The following is a 20,830-nucleotide window of genomic DNA, read 5'->3' on the forward strand; positions in this document are numbered from 1 at the left end:
GAGAAGGGTTCCCGCTGGGTCAGTTTAGATAACCTCACACACACACACACACACACACACACACACACACACGTGCACACACACACGCACATGCCTCAATGCTAGGGGACAACACAACACCTCACTACAAAGAGAATAAAATAAATGGACAGAAAAACAGAAAGAGACATAAATAGAGAAGAGCAGATCATTAGAGAGAGAGAGAGAGAGAGAGAGAGAGAGAGAGAGAGAGAGAGAGAGAGAGAGAGAGAGAGAGAGAGAGAGAGAGAGAGAGAGAGAGAGAGAGAGAGAGAGAGAGAGAGAGAGAAATGGGGCAAGCAATCATTAGAGTGAAAGAGAAAGGGGTCGAGCAACATTGAGAAAGAGGGAAGAAAGAGAAACAGGGACAGAAAAGGAGAGGCAAGAAAGAACAGATAGAGGGACAGAAAAATAAAAAGAGAGGGAGAGAATGATTGTAATAGAAAAAGAAGAGAACATTAGAAGAAAATGATGGAGAGGAAAACATAAAAAAATACAGAGTGAGAAACAGAAAAAAACAGATACATTAGAGATCGAAGGAAACATTAGAGAGAGAGAGAGAGAGAGAGAGAGAGAGAGAGAGAGAGAGAGAGAGAGTGAGAGAGAGAGAGAGAGAATGAATTAGGGCTAGAGAGAAACAGAAAATGAGAATGAGAAAGAAACAGAGAGAAAGAGAGGGAACATTAGTAATAGAAAAAAGGGATCATTAGAGAACTAGCGGAAGAAGCCAAGAGATATAAAGAGAGGAGGGATGAGAAAGATACGGACAAAACAGCAGAAATAGCAGAGAAAGAGAGAGAGAGAGAGAGAGAGAGAGAGAGAGAGAGAGAGAGAAAGAGAGAGAGGGATTTCTCAAATACTGCACATTCTGATATTGGGATAATCATTCAATGAAAACACTGCATCTGGAACCAAATATCCAAAAAAGCGCCAGCATCTAAAAATGCAATACACAAAATACAGAGTCTTTCAGAGTAATCACACCGAAACTGGCTGCTGTGGTGGAAACAGAGCTGCACCTCAATAAAAAATGTGAAAAAAATGTGTGAAAATATAAAGCATATCCCTGAAAGAAGAGATGAAATAATTCTAAGAGCAGCCATATTGCTCTATTGTCACGTGAATCTCAGTCGGATGCACTGAAGAGTTAAGAGAAATTTAACCGTAATGTCCAGGAGGACAGAAAACCATGTCATTGTCCCCGGCCAATATTCTAACCCTAACCCTAACCCTAGCTCATGCATGTGGAAGAGGGCAGAGTGCTTGTCTCTGTATGTGTTACACTGCCCAGTTTAAAAAACTGCAATGCCTGGCTTCATGCAAAAAGGTGTTGACCTTACCAGATCGTATGTTAGAGGACAGATATGTTGCGCATGGGAAGTGATGGGAAGATGACGGAATTGGTGAGAAAAAAAATGTGTCATTAGTATAAACAAGAATGCTGTAAGTATTCAATTACAGAAACTGATGACAAGAGAACAAAACAGGCAGAGGACAAAAACAGAGCAGATAAAGAGGGTAAAAATGGGTAGTAAAAGAGAAAGGATGGATTGATCAAAATAGAGGAAAAAGGATGGGGGGTAAGAGCAAGAAGAATACGCAGAAAGAAAGGAAAGGCTTATTAACTGGTTAAATGCTGATAAAGTGAGAGATAGAGAATGAGAGAGGAATGAGAGAGAGAGAGAGAGAGAGAGAGAGAGAGAGAAAGACAGGTAGAGAGGACACAGTCAGGCAGGGAGCTAAGACACAGAGAGGATACAGCTACAGGGAAAAGACAGGTGGATAGGACACTGCGTTAGGAAGGAGAGACAGGTAAAGGGGACATTGGGTCAGGGAGAAAAGACAGATAAAAGGGACACTGGGTCAGGGAGGAGACAGGAACAGAGGACACTGGGTCAGGGAGGAGACAGGAACAGAGGACACTGGGTCAGGGAGGAAAGCCAGGTGAAGTGGGCACTGGGTCAGGGAGGAAAGCCAGGTGAAGTGGGCACTGGGTCAGGGAGGAAAGCCAGGTGAAGTGGGCACTGGGTCAGGGAGGAGAGACAGGAACAGAGGACACTGGGTCAGGGAGGAAAGCCAGGTGAAGTGGGCACTGGGTCAGGGAGGAAAGACAGGAACAGAGGACACTGGGTCAGGGAGGAAAGCCAGGTGAAGTGGGCACTGGGTCAGGGAGGAGAGACAGGAACAGAGGACACTGGGTCAGGGAGGAAAGCCAGGTGAAGTGGGCACTGGGTCAGGGAGGAGTGACAGGAACAGAGGACACTGGGTCAGAGAGGAAAGCCAGGTGAAGTGGGCACTGGGTCAGGGAGGAAAGACAGGAACAGAGGACACTGGGTCAGGGAGGAAAGCCAGGTGAAGTGGGCACTGGGTCAGGGAGGAAAGACAGGAACAGAGGACACTGGGTCAGGGAGGAAAGGCAGGAACAGAGGACACTGGGTCAGAGAGGAAAGGCAGGAACAGAGGACACTGGGTCAGAGAGGAAAGCCAGGTGAAGTGGGCACTGGGTCAGGGAGGAAAGCCAGGTGAAGTGGGCACTGGGTCAGGGAGGAGAGACAGGAACAGAGGACACTGGGTCAGGGAGGAAAGCCAGGTGAAGTGGGCACTGGGTCAGGGAGGAGTGACAGGAACAGAGGACACTGGGTCAGAGAGGAAAGGCAGGAACAGAGGACACTGGGTCAGAGAGGAAAGGCAGGAACAGAGGACACTGGGTCAGAGAGGAAAGCCAGGTGAAGTGGGCACTGGGTCAGGGAGGAGTGACAGGAACAGAGGACACTGGGTCAGAGAGGAAAGGCAGGAACAGAGGACACTGGGTCAGAGAGGAAAGGCAGGAACAGAGGACACTGGGTCAGAGAGGAAAGGCAGGAACAGAGGACACTGGGTCAGAGAGGAAAGGCAGGAACAGAGGACACTGGGTCAGAGAGGAAAGCCAGGTGAAGTGGGCACTGGGTCAGGGAGGAAAGCCAGGTGAAGTGGGCACTGGGTCAGGGAGGAGAGACAGGAACAGAGGACACTGGGTCAGAGAGGAAAGGCAGGAACAGAGGACATTGGGTCAGGGAGTTTGTAGATCAGGTAATTCCTCCATGCAGTGTCCCTGCATGATTTATATACAAACAGAATTCCTCTAAATCTGTGCATTGCTCATTTCCTAGTGTTGAGGGGTGTGTCTGCCATTAATCATGCATATGATGGGTGTGTCCCTTATTTATTATGCATGAGATGGGTGGTTCCTACATCCATTATTAATAAGATGGCTGTATGAAGCTTGTTGACTTTCTGAAAGCTTCTCGGCACACTGGCCTTAGGGGCCCGTCATTTTTCATGACTCCATATTTATATATATATATTTTAATTTGAACATCAATAAATGTAGAGAATTAAAGTTCAATAACACTATGAATCATCATACACACATACAAACACACCCCTACACCTCTACATACGTGTGAATACGCCAGTAACACACCAAAAAGATTATATAAATGAAGCTCATGTTAACATCAACGCAAAACATCGCCAGCTCCGTTGCATTCAGAGCCGTTTCTCTTGCTTTCATTGTTTGTCACATTTGTGTATGACCCTTTATTCTGTTTGTACTTTATTGTATTTATGTACTTGATTACCGGAGTTTTTGCCTGTTTTCTACGATTACATGTTTGCCTGATGTTTTGGATATTTCTGCCTTGGGTGTATTAAAGCTGCGTTCAATCCTGCACCTAGATTCCGCTGCCTCTTCATTGCAACACATTACTGTTTGAGACAGAAGGTTTTGAGAGATGAGAGAAAGTGAGATTGGGGTGAGAGAGAAAAGAGAATATGAGAAAGCAGGAAACACAAAAACAAGTCCATTTTATCATCCCTTCCCACAGCTGTTCTTTCTTCTTCTTGTCTCCCCATTACACACACACCACACGCATACACACACTGTTGTATTAATTTGCGTGTGTGTGTGTGTATGTATCTAACAGAGAGTTGGACTGCAGTAGAGGAGGAACTCCTCATCCTGTCAATCATCTCGCTCTCTATCACAGACACACTGACATGGTAGGTAAACAAAAAGGTGACTATTTCACTATAATGTGCATTATTAAGCAATATATAAATTGGTGTTCTAATTTAATCTATTATAAAGTTAGTAACACACTGTTTATAACCCTGCTATAACCTTTCTTAGTAAGGGATTTTCATGTATCTGGTTAACTATTCATCTATATATATTTTTTAAATCTATTTTTTTTTCAATGTTTAATTTTCAGTGTTTAATTAAAAAAAAAAAGATGTAAAAAACTTAGTTTGCATCCTCCCATGATTTTCAGGAAATTCAAACGATGTAACTTTCTGTTGAACATGGTATGACTTGTGAAAATCTCATAGCGGTGAATACATTTTTCATAGTTGTCTCAGAAATGATGATTCAAGCATGAAATGATTTAAATTTTGATGCAAAATTAATTAGAAGTGTATTGAAAATGTTGTGTAGCTGGACATTACACACAAATGGCTCCAACTTTGGAATCACCCGGATACTAATTGGTGGTAAAGATGCTCTGAGTCTGGATATAATTGGTTCATAGGAATACTGATCTGACTCTATAAACTAAAGATATGCCGATTAGGAAAGATTTCGGTCCCTGATAGTGTGACCCAGTACAAGTTTTGGATCAGTGCATCCTTGTGATCGGAGCATTTCATATTTCCCGAAGTCTCTGTTGTTAGTCTTTTATCTGCAGGAGGTTTTAACGCGGGACTGTTGCAGCGATGTTACATCAGGCGAGCAAACTTCCATCCCATCATCCCCCAAACAAGGTGAAGATACGATTTAAACCCCTCCAACAATAATGAGCTCGTATCAAGGGCAAGCACGCTGTACGGGAAAAAAACTCCTTTCCTAAGACTCAGCATGTTGCACTGTAACACTGACTCTGACTTACAGAGATATAAGTCTATACATTTGTCTAATATACGGATTACTTCCGATTGCACGCAATTATGCACAAGTTATTTTGTCTTTTGCATGACGTGTAGATCTGAGAGGGTGGAGGACGAGAAAGTGACCGGCACTGGAAAAAAAGGAGAGAAATAAAGTGTGGATAGCAAAGGAGGACAAAAAATGGTGGGGGGAGGGGAGACTCTGAGAGACATGGGAAGGAGACTAAATAAGGAAGGGGGGAGGAACAAGAAAACAGACGGATCAGGAGATAGATAGATAGAGAGAGAGAGAGAGAGAGAGAGAGAGAGAGAGAGAGAGAGAGAGTAATTTCAGCATTAGTGGAAAAACGTTAATATTTGTTTCCTTTGTAAATAATGCTATTGAATGCTGTAGACCGTCTGGAGATATCTAAGTGACATTCTGGAGATTGAAAATAGAGAGGATACCATATGTGTAACAAAATTAGTGTGCTAGATAACCTCGATTAAAAGCAAATTATTAATTTTTTTAATATAGTATATTATCAGAGGCAATATTTTTATTCTACACCAACTCTTTAGTTAGAGCGAAATCAAGTAAGGCTTTATATACGTCTTTACTATGACACTTATTATAGCGTCTAAATAAAACCAAATACTCCGTTTATCCAAAATGTCTGTTTTTGGAAGTGTGTGTAACTGTAACAATTTTTGGACAATCCGTCTACTTCACGATGTTAATTTTTAATTTAGAAAAATACTAAACAGATTGACAGCATGTACAGGATACAGCTAAAGGTTCTAAAGCTTCAAATATACACAATTTTCACCTGTATTGTGTGTAAACCTGGAAGATTAAAAGGCGACGTCTACTAGCTGGCGTGTCCGAGACAAAACATTCCCGTATGTTTAGGGATTTACACTTTAAACACTCATCACTAGCTCTGAAAAACTGCCACTGAACAGTTTATTCAGATAGAAAATCCATCAGACTCAAAACAGACATTCAGCACATTTAAAGGCAAAATGAGAGGTTTAAAAAATAAAAAAATTAAAAAATAATAACGGTATTTAACAGTACATAAGTATTATTCAGTTAGTTTTATTCAGTATAGCCATGTGCTATACATAAAAAATAAAATTGAAGTACGAAATCTGGAATCTGAGAAATGTTTAGGTTTTATTTTCTTTCTTTAAATCTGACCAGTTACGCAACCAGTTATTCTTAACCAGTTATGCAATTTTTAAAATAACATTTTCACTCAAAAACGTTTGGACTGATTTTCGAATAGTTCTCTGCAATGATTCTAATACTTGCTAATAACCTCCCAAATCATGCTGAGTTACAAATTTAAGCTAGCTACCTATCGTACCAGATATCATGAAAAATCAGTCTGATCTGGTTGGATTTCATTAGATTTCTTGTTTTTAAAGGAATACAAATGCTACATAACAGAACATTTAAAGAAAGTTGTGCTAATTGTGCAATACTAGGCTCTAAAAGATAGCTTCAAAAGACCTGCCAATTAGCCTAACACTAGCTATGTAGCTAGCTAATTTATATATTTATTTAGAACATTAAATGTGTAAAAATGTTTAATGTCTCCTTTTAGATATAGAAAAATCTAATGTCTGGCAAATAATGCTCTGGTATAAGTGGAATACTTATATAGGAAAATAATCGACCTTAGGATGGTGACAATAAATCTGTTTCAATGTGTCACCTTGTATTTGATTATTTTTCTATAACTGAAAACCTCCGAATGAGTCTTAAATATGATATAAGAAAAAAAATCATAGATATTTTGAGAAAAACACAAAGTATTAAGAAAATAAGCAAACCGCTTTCCACACACACACACACACACACACACACACACACACACACACACAGAGAGAGAAATACAGAAATAGAATGGTAAAAATGAGAGAGAGAGAGAGAGAGAGAGAGAGAGAGAGAGAGAGAGAGAGAGCATGCCAGGAAAGATGAGTCATAGCTCAACTGAGATGTGGACCTGCTCTTGGGCCGAGCCTCTTTTCCCATCATGCACCACATCCATATATCACAAACCTGCAGCGGATGAGAGAAATTCATCTCCATCCACCAAGTTCCTATATCTAGGGCCCTATAGAATCTGTCATTTTTTCCCCCTACAAATTACATTTTTTTGTGACTTTGGATTACAGGTGTTGCTTCTGTAAAATAAAAACAGGATGTATAATAAAACGAGAAACAATATAATAAAGCTGAAATGAACACTGTTTAATTTACTCATGTTATTTTTCTATTTAAAAGCCGAGTGTTCTGTGAAAAAAAAGGAACAGTGAGTGTGTTTTAATGAGCAGCTTTCGAGCCCCTGCTTCATGGTGCAGTTCTTAGTCTTTGATGGTTTTCGTTCCCTTTGACGCACCATAGGCTTTTTAAAAGCTTCGAAACAAAACAAACCCTGTGCATGTGTGTGTGTAGCTAGAAGTGTTTGTGTGTGAATTAGCATCGCCCTTTGCTATAGAACGAGATCCTAAACCACAATGAACTAAGCAAACTGGGTTATAAGTATCTAGTACTAATCAGTACTAAATACTTGACTACTTCATAGACACTGAAAGATAACCGGTTTAAAACAACACCAACTGCTATAAGATTCTAAACATCACAAAGTGCTCAAAACATATAATCCACACTGTGCAAAAGTCTTAATTGCAAACAGTTTCCTCTTAACTCTTTGCAAATTTTTTTAATTGACTAATATTTTTGAAGGCATGTTTTCTTTCCATTTTTTCTAACTTGCTAAGATTTGTATTTTTGAATTAGCTACCAGTGCTGTTGGCCCTCTTCCACATACCTGAGCTCACAGAAGTGCACGACTGACTATGATAGTTAAAGACTTTATTATCACCACATATAAATTACTACACAGTGGAATTCTTCAAATATCCCAAATGAAGAGGGTGGTGTCAGAGCACAGGGGCAGCTATGGCCTTTCTCAATTGTCCAAAAGTGGCAGCTGAGCAGTGAACCCCAACCTAACCACTGCCCTTAGTGTTCATCCTGCACTTAATACTATGATTGACAGTGTCACTGTGATTGACAGCAGAGACAGAGGTACACCGTTCGTCCACCAGAGAGTACAGCCGACTCTCTCCGTTGACACCGGGACATAAATGGATGTGACATCATTAAGGATTTGAACTCGTGATCATCTCTACAGTTTCTAAAATCTACTGTTTCTGTTAAAAGTGTTTTTCAAGTAAACTGTCCTGTACAGTTTTGTATTGCCATCACCTGGCTGATCAGTAGCAGAAGAGGAAAACTTCTGTTTCCTAAAGCAAATCTGAGAAAAACAGTTGTTAGACCGCACCGAATGCTTGCGTAATAAAAACATGTATTGCTGAATAAATCAGCAGCACAGAGACTGGGGGAAGGGATGGGAGGCTGCAAACGAATCAGAGTATGAGTCGCGCTCTCAATCCAACAAGCGAGCCGTTCTGCACGAATAAGCAAAGGCCCGAGACTCGTTGAGGACAGGCAGAACTGCCCAAATCATCAGTGTGTGAGAGAGAGAGAGAGAGAGAGAGAGAGAGAGAGAGAGAGAGAGAGAGAGAGAGAGAGAGAGAGAGAGAAACAGAAAATAAGCCCTGTATTTGGGAAGATCCTGAGAATAAAACAGCAAAAGATCCACTGAGGAGCCACAGAGTTTTGAGTTTTGGGACAAACAATGCATTTATTCATAGTTTACTCATCTGGCTTATCAACACTGAAGCCTGACATCTGGAACTGGACCTTTTCATAGCATTAGGAATTTACTCTTTAATCCAAAAGTCCACGACCAACAAGCAGGTTTGATCCATTGGTTAAAAATATGTTCAACCTACTGACTGTAGCAAAGTTCTGACACTGGAGACTCCTTAAATAAATTTTAAATCTTTTTAAAGAAAACTTTACTATGTCAACAATTGTACATTTCCTTAGTTAAATAACAACATGATTTTGGTGTTACTATAGAAACGATCATATATTTAAACAAACCTGTGCAGGCTGAACTACTGTCAAAGCCTACTGTTATAGAACATTATCATCACCTTCTGACCAAACAGATTGGATCAGATTGGATCAACTCAGCCCTATTATGATAAAACACGTAATAACATTGACGTTGTGAAATGGGAATGTCCAGTTTACGCACTATGATCACAGAACTTGCGGCATTTATTTCACTCAAATGCTTACGCTTTGTACTAAAGGATGCAACTTCCTCCAGCCAATAAATCACAATTTTTTTTTTAACTTTTCCCACTTTTCAACTTATCAGTAGTACACTCATCAACGGGTTTCTTCCTAATTTAATAAAGTGACGTCACATCAACATGGCTGCTCACAATGTCAAAAATAATCAGAAATTATCGCTTACATTTAAATGGGTTTCCACTGCATATACCTTACATATATACAAGTATGTATTACAAGTGTTTGCTTTGAATTAATTGACATACAAACAACATACAACCCGTGAGTCAGCTACTTACGTACTTTCTGTTGATCTGCATGATATCTCAGAAAATTAAAAATTATCGTTTTAAATAAAAACAAATATTTACAAATGTTCCTTTAATGTTTCAGAAACCTTTAGTTATAAAACTAAGACTAACATTTTACTGTGTACTATAACACTAACACTATAGTCATACGGTCCTTAAAGCATAGGGTATTGAGATGTACCTCTTCTTCTTGTCAGATTTGCAACAACATTAACTATTTCATCATGTTCACAGAGACTTATGAGTTCCACCACTGTCCCTGGTTACAGCCCTGGTCTCACTGCATAGCAATGAGATGTATCTTTTAGACTACAGACATCTACAGCAGGTGATTAGTGTCTTAGAATCTGAACTGATTCCTTACTGTATCTCTTTGGTCCATCCTCGAGGCAGAAGGAGAGGGTCAGCGTGGCGTCCTCTTCAAAGAACTCAGTAGCGAACGCGTCCCACCACAGATTGTCGCTCTCCTGAGAGGAAAACGCAGTTAATTAACGAGAGCTAATTACCCCAGAATGACCTACTCTTCAACAAGAAACAGTTAAAGAAAAGAAAGCAAACGGAAAAAAAGAGCAGTCAGGTCTCAGTCAAGAGGATTTCAAATGCTTCTGATAAAGCTTTTTGAACAACCTAATTAGCACCAGTTGTAGATGAAGAAGAGAACCATTCACAAATAAGATAAATCATCTATATGGATTCAAAACACACTGAACAGCATAAATGTGCAATAGAAAAACGTTTAGTCAAAATTGGTACGTATATGAATATGGTTGTGGATTTCTGTGGGCAATAAAAACTCTTAAATAACTAAAAATCCTTCAGAAATTTGTTCTGTATCAGTTGGACATGTTCGGATTGATCTCATTCAACATAGTCATATTTAGGAAAAAAAAAATGTTTATAGATTAAAATGCCAAAAGTTCTTAGTGATATCAGGAAGGCCTGGGAGGAGTCAAGAAACTGACACTACATTTAGTGGAACAGAGTAACTTTCATGCAAATTCCATCCCTTCACTACAGCCATAATAATCTGCCCTGTTTCTACATCAGTTCCCTGATCTGCTCTGACTGACAGGGATCTGATTTCTGCTGACATTGTTTTGACGGCTCATGGACGATCAAGCAGATGTCAACTATTAGAGCTGCCGGCTTTGTGTATCATCATGCCCCGATGAAGCTGACCCCTGAGACTCCGTGATCACTGTGACCCTGAGCTCCAGGAAACAAGAGAAGAGCGGCCCATCTGCTGCTGGTTAAAATAGAGAATCAGTTCTTTCAAACATAACAGAAGGGCATCAAGACCAAAAGAACATGACTTAAAAAAATGGATGAAGGACAGGAGAACACGAAGAGGGAGGAATCGTGTCACAATCCAGAAGACTAATCAAGATTAACATTTGAAAGAATCAACGAAAGAAGAACAAGGCTGAAAAACATGGCTGAGCTTGAAGGGGCCCTGGAGTACAGGATGGAAGAAGGTATTGAAGGTATGGAAAACATGAAAGATGATGAACTTGGTGGAAATATACAATGCCTGGATAATAAGAATGAGTGGTGAACAATGACAGGACTTGAAAATGATGGATTTTGGAGAATATGATTAAACCACAGCAAGGTCTAGAGAACACAGCTTAATTAGAATAAAGTCTGGAACATGACTCAGGAGAACAAGGAGATCAAAACAAGGCCACTGGAATACTGGTGAAAAATAACATCATAAAGTCTAGAGAACATAGCTGTATAAGTACTGAGTGTAGTCTCGAGTAAAAGATATGGAAAACAAATCTTAACGAGGAACGATGAAAAATAACAAATCATGGGCAAGAACCAGGTCTGAAAACCATGAGAAACAAGATGCCTGGACTAGAATTAGGTCTGGAGAACCTAGTTGAGAAAGAACATGGCTCTCCTCTGCACTCTGCTGATGAATGAAAATCACTCTTTGCAAAATCTTCAGATACAGAATTGTACATACTCAGATACACACAAACAGGTCACACACATGCACATCTGACTAATCCTAAATCCAAGACAAGCAGCTGTGTGTGTCTGCTAATCTGTTAATTCCTTTATTCTGCACATGTACTGATTTGTGTGTGTGTGTGTGTGTTTGTGTGTGTTCTATTCTATGTGTAAACAGTACTCTTACATAAAATAAAATCTCATATTTACTGTCTAAAAAAATACACATTTTTATACTTATTTATTGTAATGAAATAAAAAAAATCTAAAAAAAAAGGCATTTTAAAACAAACCATCTGATTCCAATTTCCAATGCAGTTTGTATTGTTTTTCCTAATAAAAATATACCACAACTTTTCCAATATCTCAAAAAAATTGACAATTGTAGCTTAGTTTGAATATACCACAATATCGATATTACATCACATTCGCCATAATCTCGACTGTAATATCATCTGATCTCATAACAAAACTCTCTCTCTCCCTACTTTATCATTCTTAGTATATCATGAACTGGCACAGATTCAAATTCAACTCTCTTTCTGTAGTACGATTTCTAGGAGTCCGTCCTCTTTCAAATGCTTAAAACAAACATCTTACTGCCTGTCACTGGAGATCGCCGTCTACCCCCAAAAACTTCTCATGCGTCAAACTGTCTGAAGAACCGCTTTCAAATCTGCATCTCGATCCATCCGGATTGCACTGAGTGCCGTATGCAAGCTCAGCTCTTTCCTCCGCAAACTTCCTCCGAACAGGCTCGACTTCCAGTCTGCCCCATTAGCTGAGGTTAATACATTTATAATACAGTTATACTTTGATTATTAATGATGATGCTGCTCTGTGTTTGGCATGGAGATACGAGTCCGTTAGCTACAGAGGTAAACTCGATAGGCTGAACAGGAATCGTGACTTGGACGTGGACGTCATCACCACTTACTTGAGATGTGAATTGACATTTTAGTACAAGCTTCATTACAATTTGAGAAAACTCTACAAGGGTGTATTTAGTGTGCTATATACCAGAGTGTCCAGCAGCAAGGGATCCAAGCAGAACAAAGACCTACTCCACTACATATAGTTTTCTTTACTGGATCTACTGCTTCATTTACATTCTCATTTTAAAATCGGATCAGTTTACAATAAGAAACGAGTTCTCACGTTGGTTATTACAGGTCTCTGTCCTATCGCCTGAGGTAAAAGTCAGAAAGTTTAAACGCAAGCCGCTTCACTTAAAAGATCTCTGTTCACGTCAGCATCAGTGAAGAAATAATCACTGATTCATTCGCTCAGCTCTGCTTTGCCTAATACCTTTCTTGTTATTAATGTCTTTTATTAGGTGATTTAAAAAAAAATAACATTTTAATACTTTGTTCAGTCATGTGTGCAGAGTACGCTCACTTTTTTGAGGATGATGTGGAGGTGGACGTTTATCTCATTACAAACTGATTTTATTTGGTGTGTAACTCTCCAATAAACCCGATCAGTCAGTGAGAGTTTTAGTCACTTTTTAAGCAGACTAACTGGCTTCTGTGATCTTTGCAGACAGAGGGCAAGGCAAGGTCAGAAGACAGACTAAATATCAACATTTTGTGTTGTTTTGGTGAAATATATTTATATTTTCAGTATGATATAGGCAGAAAAAACCCAAACAAAAACGATCGTTTGACGTTTTTTTTTGCTGTTTGAATTCACAGCAACATCTGGCAGGTTTTACCCTGAAACACACCAGACTGACAGAAAACTTAGCATATAGTCACACTATGATCAATTTGTAAGAATTCACACCATTGTACACAGTGACTTACATTTTATACCATTGAGCAATTGAGGGTTTGGATCCTTGCTCAGGAGCCCAGCAGTGAAAGCTCAGAGAACCTGGGAACCAAACTCACAACCTTCCTATCAGTAGTCCAGCACCTTAACCACTAAGCAACCACCTCCCACACATTTCTTCTCACAGGAAACACAGCAAATGCTAACTATCTTGTGGTAACTAAATGTGAGAGTATTGCTGACTCAATATGAAATCACACTCACTCACTGAACTCTTGGAAACTGACTCAGAATCAAACTGACTCAGATCAAGAATCACCCAAAAACCCCAAACCCAAGTCAAACCTCTCGGCCAATTCTTTGTATACTCAAACCGGTAAAAAAGGAAATCCCTAATATATTTATGTGTCTAACAGTGCTGTGAGAATTGCAGTGCTTTGCTGTGGCCTTACAGCTCAATATCGCTTTGGAGCTCCATTGACATGAGCACTTGAGCTGCGCCACTTCAGCCCAGAGCTGGTGTCAGCAGGTGGAGAGAATACACTCCAAGAGCTCATTGATCCCCTAAGAACAGACATGTTACCAATACTGGGGTCAACACACACACACACACACACACACACACACACACACACACACGTCAGTCAGCTAGTGATCCCATCTAGAAAACCTTTACTCGTGAAAACTGATCTCCAGTAAATTACATATCGCCAAAATATTGCATTCATGAAATATTGTTGGTTTTTTTTTAGATTTGTCCCTAATGATGTAATAATGCTGCTTGTTGTTTTGCAATGGTAATTCATGGTGCTAATGGTAACATAAAAAAAACAAAAAACTATAAACTAGAAATGTATGTGCCTATGAAAAAAATTTACACTGCACAGATAGAGATAACAAGGTAATAATACCACAAACATTAATTACATTCCTCCATCTTGGCACTAATTACTCTGTTATACCTTAATTGCTACAGGATTTTAATGGCCTCGGACGGCACGGTCGGTATCAGGCTGAAACTGGGAATTAAAGGATTCCATTTATCTGAGAGATAATCGACACTGTCACAATCAATGGCCAATCTGATCAGGCATTCGCACCAATTAACACTATTTAATGGCTCAGTAGCCCATGGGAACGATATCAATACAGCTCTACACGAACGAGCAAACGAAAGCGCTGCGGCTAAAACAGGCTACAAAAGGGATTTTTGGACTTTTATATTAAATATCATACATAAAAATATCTGGTTAACCATTTACCGTCTGAGCTTATTATTCAGTCGTTCATCATAAGGCAAATTATTTTCAGTTAGCAGAGTAAAAATAAACTGTAAAGGTATGTAGTATGAAACTGGAGTTTATTAAAACATTAAAAGCAATAAGAACTGCATTAGAAAAAATGTTTAAAGATTTGAGATAATTCTGTCTGCATTTTTAAAGTTCCTATGACTAAGGGTGCCAGAACTTTATCAATCATTTCACAATCATAAAAAAAGATTAACGTAAATATCTTTAATAACAGTCAAGCTAAAAGGAAATAAAATACAACGGGACGACTTTCAATCACCCTTGAATCTAGTTCCTGTTCTCACACATTACAGCAGCTATAAACAGTCATTCCCTCACCAGCCTCATTTATTCTCTCGGATGTTAATTTACAAAAAGACAAAAATTATGCAGCTTGTCGTGGTACAGAGACACTGAAAAGCATAAAACTGAACACTCTGTTATGTCTGAAACCTTTACAGCTTTGCCTCTGTCTGTTAGATGGATTTTCACAAAAATGTTCTCTAAACCTTTTGACCAATCAGAACTGATCGTTCAGTATTATAATCTGCAATAAAACAATCCACAAACCAGTTGGACTCATTACGCAAAAAGCTAATCTTCTTAATGTTCTTTAATAGCATCCATATAAATAACTCGAAAGCAATTATTTTTTAGCCAGCCCTTTATTTTTATTACTCCGTCAGCTGAATGTGATGATCCGTACTAACACGAGCAGGCGAATGCTGTCAAAAAGGCGTTGTTGGTTGTTGTCATTTAGCCTTAAGGAATTTCAAATAAAATAATCAACCACTTTTTGTTCACAGGGATTAAAGCAACCGTTCAGCTCTTTAGGAGAATAAAACAGCTTTAATAAAGCAGTAGGAACGAACTTCTCAGCGACCCTACAGCCGCGTGTGCAGTTTTACAACAAATAAAAGTGCTAATTCTGCCTCGACTGGAGTAGAAATGTCATTGGTTGAATTATTTTTAAATTTTTTATATACCTTTATTTATTATGCAACATAACCACCGACTTCAGGCGATTCGTTATTTAACAACAGACCTCAGTGGAGGGTCGGAGAAGTTGAAGAATGCTGAAATTTAAAAGCATGACATTTGATATTTGTGTTTTGCCCCTAGGAACCGTTTAATAACCAAAACTATGGGTATTTTCCAGTCTAAATAATTAATTCAATCAAGAAATTCATTTAAGAAATGTTTTCAAAAATAGAAACTTTGGAAGAATAAATATTCTAGCTTTCTAAAGCAGTTCTACTTTTTTAAAAGGAGACATAAACCTCTGGATGCTTTAGAGTGCTGTGAATATGTTCTTAGAAAATAAATAGTCATAATTTGGTTCTTTGGTTTGTTTGAAGTTTCTACATAGACACCTACATAGTCACGTATGAACTGATAAATCTGTGGAAGGACAAAATAATCATTATGAAATTGATTCATTCATTTTCTACCGCTTATCCGAACTACCTCGGGTCACGGGGAGCCTGTGACTATCTCAGGCGTCATCGGGCATCAAGGCAGGATACACCCTGGACGGAGTGCCAACCCATCGCAGGGCACACACACACACACACTCATTCACTCACGCAATCACACACTAGGGACCATTTTCCAGAGATGCCAATCAACCTACCATGCATGTCTTTGGACCGGGGGAGGAAACCGGAGTACCCGGAGGAAACCCCGAGGCACGGGGAGAACATGCAAACTCCACACACACAAGGTGGAGGCAGGAATCAAACCCCGACCCTGGAGGTGTGAGGCGAACGTACTAACCACTAAGCCACCGTGCCCCCCTCATTATGAAATTAACTGTGATTTTCTCCTTTTTTAATTTTGGAGAACCATATTTTTAAATGCTTGAACTTTACATGATATGATTGTGATACATGCTGTAGAGAAAGATTTCAGTTCAATAAAGTCTCCCAGAACTTTTCAGAACTAAATACAGTAGTGTACAGTAGCCTTTCCCAGGCTGTCATGCATTTCAACAGGCATGTCAAGGATGCGGTAGAGATATCTAGTGCTAAACATTGCACAGACCATTTCCATTAATGCTTACAATGTGTGTGTTTTATGTCTGTACTGTAATAAACATCGCCGTCTGTAGACTTCATGTCCCACGTGACTGGTGAAAAAAAAGCTACACTGGTTATGGCTCCAGAAACACAGATCAGCTCTGATAAAGATGACATATTCAACAGTGTGAGTACTCACGGGCGATAGATCACACATCTTCGGGTGCCACAGGAGATGAGTGGATCAGGCCTTCTCTCCTGATTGCTGCTGTCTGATAGTGGGCTTTGATGTACAGCGCGCTGATCACTCCTTCAGGACCCCAGGTGAACTAACACGGGCGTCTGCGCCACTCGCCTGAAGATAAAGCCATATTGATTGGGCCGTCTAAAGGGATTCATCAGCGCGCCAATGGCGCCTCTCGACCCAGTCACCGCACCGCCGAGGCCAAGCAGCCGGGATTTATGGGAAATCCGCCGGCTTAGAGATACAATGGCGCCCAGGATCCTCAGTAAATAACAACAGCGGCTGTTTTTTTTTTTTGATGTTGTTTTTTTTTTATAAAAAAAAAAACAGACACATTTCTCACACTCACAGGTGCATGTAACTACATCAGGAATAATCAATCAAAGCAGATCTTGATGTGATTTCTTTTTTTTTTTCACAGTATGCTAGTGAAAAAGGATGTAATTAGTAGATCTATTTAGTGAGGTTCCCTCTAAAGACACAGCGCAGTTGTACGTAGCTGTAAACAATGCTGCTCTAAAGGATTCCTGAAATCTCTTTAAGGTCTCTGTAGACCTCGGAGCCTCAAACTGAAGATGGCAGCCGAACCGAGGAGACTTGTATAATTCTAATGAGTGAGAAATGTAATGGGATTTCAAGTCGTAAGACAAGCTGTAAGCTACAAGTGCCGACCCCGTATGTTGTTTCGAAACCTTTCATTCAAGTTGGTTTGAGAGGAAGCTGCATCACTCCTTGCTGAATACAAACATTCAACGTATGTGGCACATACTGTGTGTTTACGCCAAAGCCTAAATTCTTAATTCTGATCATTTTCAATTTGAATCTCTCCATCAGGTTTTTGTAGAGCTTATCCTAGCATGGAGTCTACCTCAAAGGACTTAGGACAGGGGACACCATGGACTGGGTACCAACACACACACACACACACACACACACAAACACACACACACACACACACACACACACACACAAACACACACACACACACACACACACTACAGACAACTTAGAGATGCAAAGCAAGACTTTATTCTTTAGAAGGAAACCAGAGAACCCGAAGAAAACCCCTGAAGCATGAAGAAAACATGCAAAATACACACACAGGGCAGATGCAGAAATCGAACCCCATCCCAGGAGTTATGAGGCAAACATATTAACCACTATGTAATGTCCAAAAAAAAAAAAAAAACCACCATTCATACACAGGCTCATTCACAAGGAAAGCTTTTTTACACACTCACATCAAGCATGTTTTTTTTAAATAAAAAAGAACAAAATTCTGAAAAAGACTCACTTCCGTTTGTTAGTTTCTCTTAACCAATATATTCTGATGCGTCAATTTCCATAAATGTTTCAGAACGACCTCACAAACGTCGTCTGTCAGCGTTTTTCCCTTTTCATCACCTCTCTGCCTACATCTCTAAAGAATGAAGCGTATTGTTTCAGACTACTGACACTGCACACTGCAGCTGTCCAGGAAATGTCAACCTACAAAACATTTAGATATCTGTACTGTTTTTGTAACACGATAACCAGCCCGAAAAGGTCAGGGTTTAATGTAAAAGCTGTACTGAAGTTTCCCATCTGTAAACACCTACATACTGTACATTCTTAGAGGTGTAGCTGAATGTGTAACATCTCGGTATTAAAGATACACAAAAATATAAAAGCGTATGAACCATATGGACTGTATCTGAAATAAAATGAGCCGCATACATGAAAGAATAACGCTCCAGCCAACATGCTGGATAAACTTGAAGTTGAACCAAAAGCTGTTTTTGGACACTGGAGGATTCAGTGAAAAGGAAAAGAAAGCGGTCATGAGACTAAAGCAAGGAGTTGGAGGATCTGAACAAGGAAACTCTTGCACACTTTGACGATGTCATTTAGCAAGATTTTCAAGACAAGAAACTGTTTTGTGGCTGATACACCAACGGTGCCACAACAGGCCCAATGAAAAAGATTATTTTCCCGTAACAGCATGGTCTGAATTCTTTCGTTCCTTTTAAAACCCAAGATTTTGCCTACGATTACATTTCTTCATTCATCAATGGACAAAACATTCTGTTTTCTAATCGTTTACTTTCAATGTTGTAGATCTTTTACAAAACTTACTTCCTGTTATCACTTATGCTATAACAATGACAAACATCAATTCCCTTTCCAGCTTTTTTAAGTTAATAAAACAAAAGGTGGGGGGCACGGTGGCTTAGTGGTTGGCACGTTCACCTCACACCTCCAGGGTTGGGGGTTCGATTCCCGCCTCCGCCTTGTGTGTGTGGAGTTTGCATGTTCTCCCCGTGCCTCGGGGGTTTCCTCCGGGTACTCCGGTTTCCTCCCCCGGTCCAAAGACATGCATGGTAGGTTGATTGGCATCTCTGGAAAATTGTCCCTAGTGTGTGTGTGTGTGTGTGTGTGTGTGTGTGTGTGTGTGTGTGTGTGTGTGTGCCCTGCGATGGGTTGGCACTCCGTCCAGGGTGTATCCTGCCTTGATGCCCGATGACGCCTGAGGGCACAGGCTCCCCGTGACCCGAGGTAGTTCGGATAAGCGGTAGAAGATGAATGAATGAAGACAAAAGGTCATGTTACTGAGAACCTGTCCTCTGTCCAGACGCCTCTAGAAAGAAATCAGCAAAAAATTACGTCCTTCCATACGTGCTGTATCTAACCGTCTTCTTAAAGAAAACTTTACTGTATTAATGCTTATGTTTTGACACGTTTTTGTAAGTCTGTTTATTAGCCTTAGATTTTGAGGCACATCCACCGTACAAGTCCATGTGTATTTGCAGTTACTATGGAAACCATGAAGTATTAGAATGAGCATATTTAATACAAACCTGTCATTTATGTTACAACCAGAATTACTCACAGTAGCTATTATAGAAAATGAGTATGTCCAGTGGAAAATATTTCAAATAGAAAACGTGCAATTCAGAGCAAGTTTTTGGATTTCAGTAAAAAAAAGAAAAAAAAAAAAAAAAAAAAAAAAGAAAAAAAAAAAAAAAAAATGGATCATGTATTTAAAAAAAAGTCATTTTTCCCGGCAGCATGAACATAGCCGTTATTAATGCCAAGTCCCTTTCTTCAGCATCCTCTTCTGTCAAGCTGGACTTTGTGTCTCCTTTGTAATCAGGATCTGAGCTGGCGTTATCAGTGTCCGACCAGTAAACAGGGATTAACTGAGGGTAAGCTTCGGTAATGGGAATTATGTAGATGTGTAGTCACTTCATGCTTCATACATAAAGCTACTCTCTCTCCACTTAACATCCACACAAAAACAAATTGCACAGTGAAACGTGTGCTGCGCTAAATGAACTCTGCCTGTCTGAGAGTTTAATTCACCTGGACTTGGAATAAGAGTTGATTTACTAGGAAATGTTTGACTAGGTAAAAAAAAAAGAAAACTCTCTGTCTATTTGGAATTCTTTCTTATTCAGGAAGTCGAACGTGATTTTGAATCTTCACGACCGCTCACAGACGCAGCATTAGGCTTAATTTATTATTTTGGACTGTAATATCATGTTATAATGACATATTTGATCATTAAATCTACAACACTGACTATACAGTTCTCTGTTTTGAGGAAGTAAACAAACATCACATGACATATCATGCTTAGTCTAGCTTGTTGCTAACAAAAGACAATACTTGAATGTACATTTCCTGAAGAAAATCTGAATGGTGCTTGCACGTGGCAAATCTGGCACATCTATGGTGTTTTGGGTCATTCTGCATGATCGCAAGGGAGAGATATTGATAATATTATTTTTCCACTTCGTAGCTGTCGTAGCTGTTGTTATGTTAAATAATTGAATGTACATTATTGCACTACTATTAGACAGAATTAGTACAAGAATTCAGAAAATACAACTTTTAAAAATCCTAAGTAGTTAAATGGTTCATAAGCAAGTATTAAAGTTCAGTTAAAACTGTTTCAAATCCAATTAATCAGCCAACTGATAAAAAAAAACTTTTTTTTCTCCAGTTATCAAAAATCAATAATTTTCGAAACTGTTACTTATCAATAATGAATCGTGTAATGAATTACGCCCCTTCCCTTCTGCAGCAATACATGAAATCAGAGCTGC

At 39.5% G+C, this 20,830-nt stretch overlaps 1 protein-coding gene across 3 annotated transcripts in view; it reads right to left on the reverse strand.

Moving 5' to 3' along the window:
• ldb2a (LIM domain binding 2a) overlaps positions 1 to 20,830 on the reverse strand; it is a 71,649-nt gene that overhangs the window by 43,069 nt on the left and 7,750 nt on the right. For all 3 annotated transcript variants that reach the window (XM_060885281.1, XM_060885283.1, XM_060885280.1), the window contains exon 2: positions 9,824 to 9,926. In XM_060885281.1, the coding sequence (XP_060741264.1) occupies positions 9,824 to 9,926 (103 nt within the window). The remainder of the gene's footprint in view (positions 1 to 9,823; positions 9,927 to 20,830) is intronic.

The sequence above is a fragment of the Tachysurus vachellii genome, chromosome 13, assembly GCF_030014155.1.
Source record: "Tachysurus vachellii isolate PV-2020 chromosome 13, HZAU_Pvac_v1, whole genome shotgun sequence".
Taxonomy (NCBI): domain Eukaryota; kingdom Metazoa; phylum Chordata; class Actinopteri; order Siluriformes; family Bagridae; genus Tachysurus; species Tachysurus vachellii.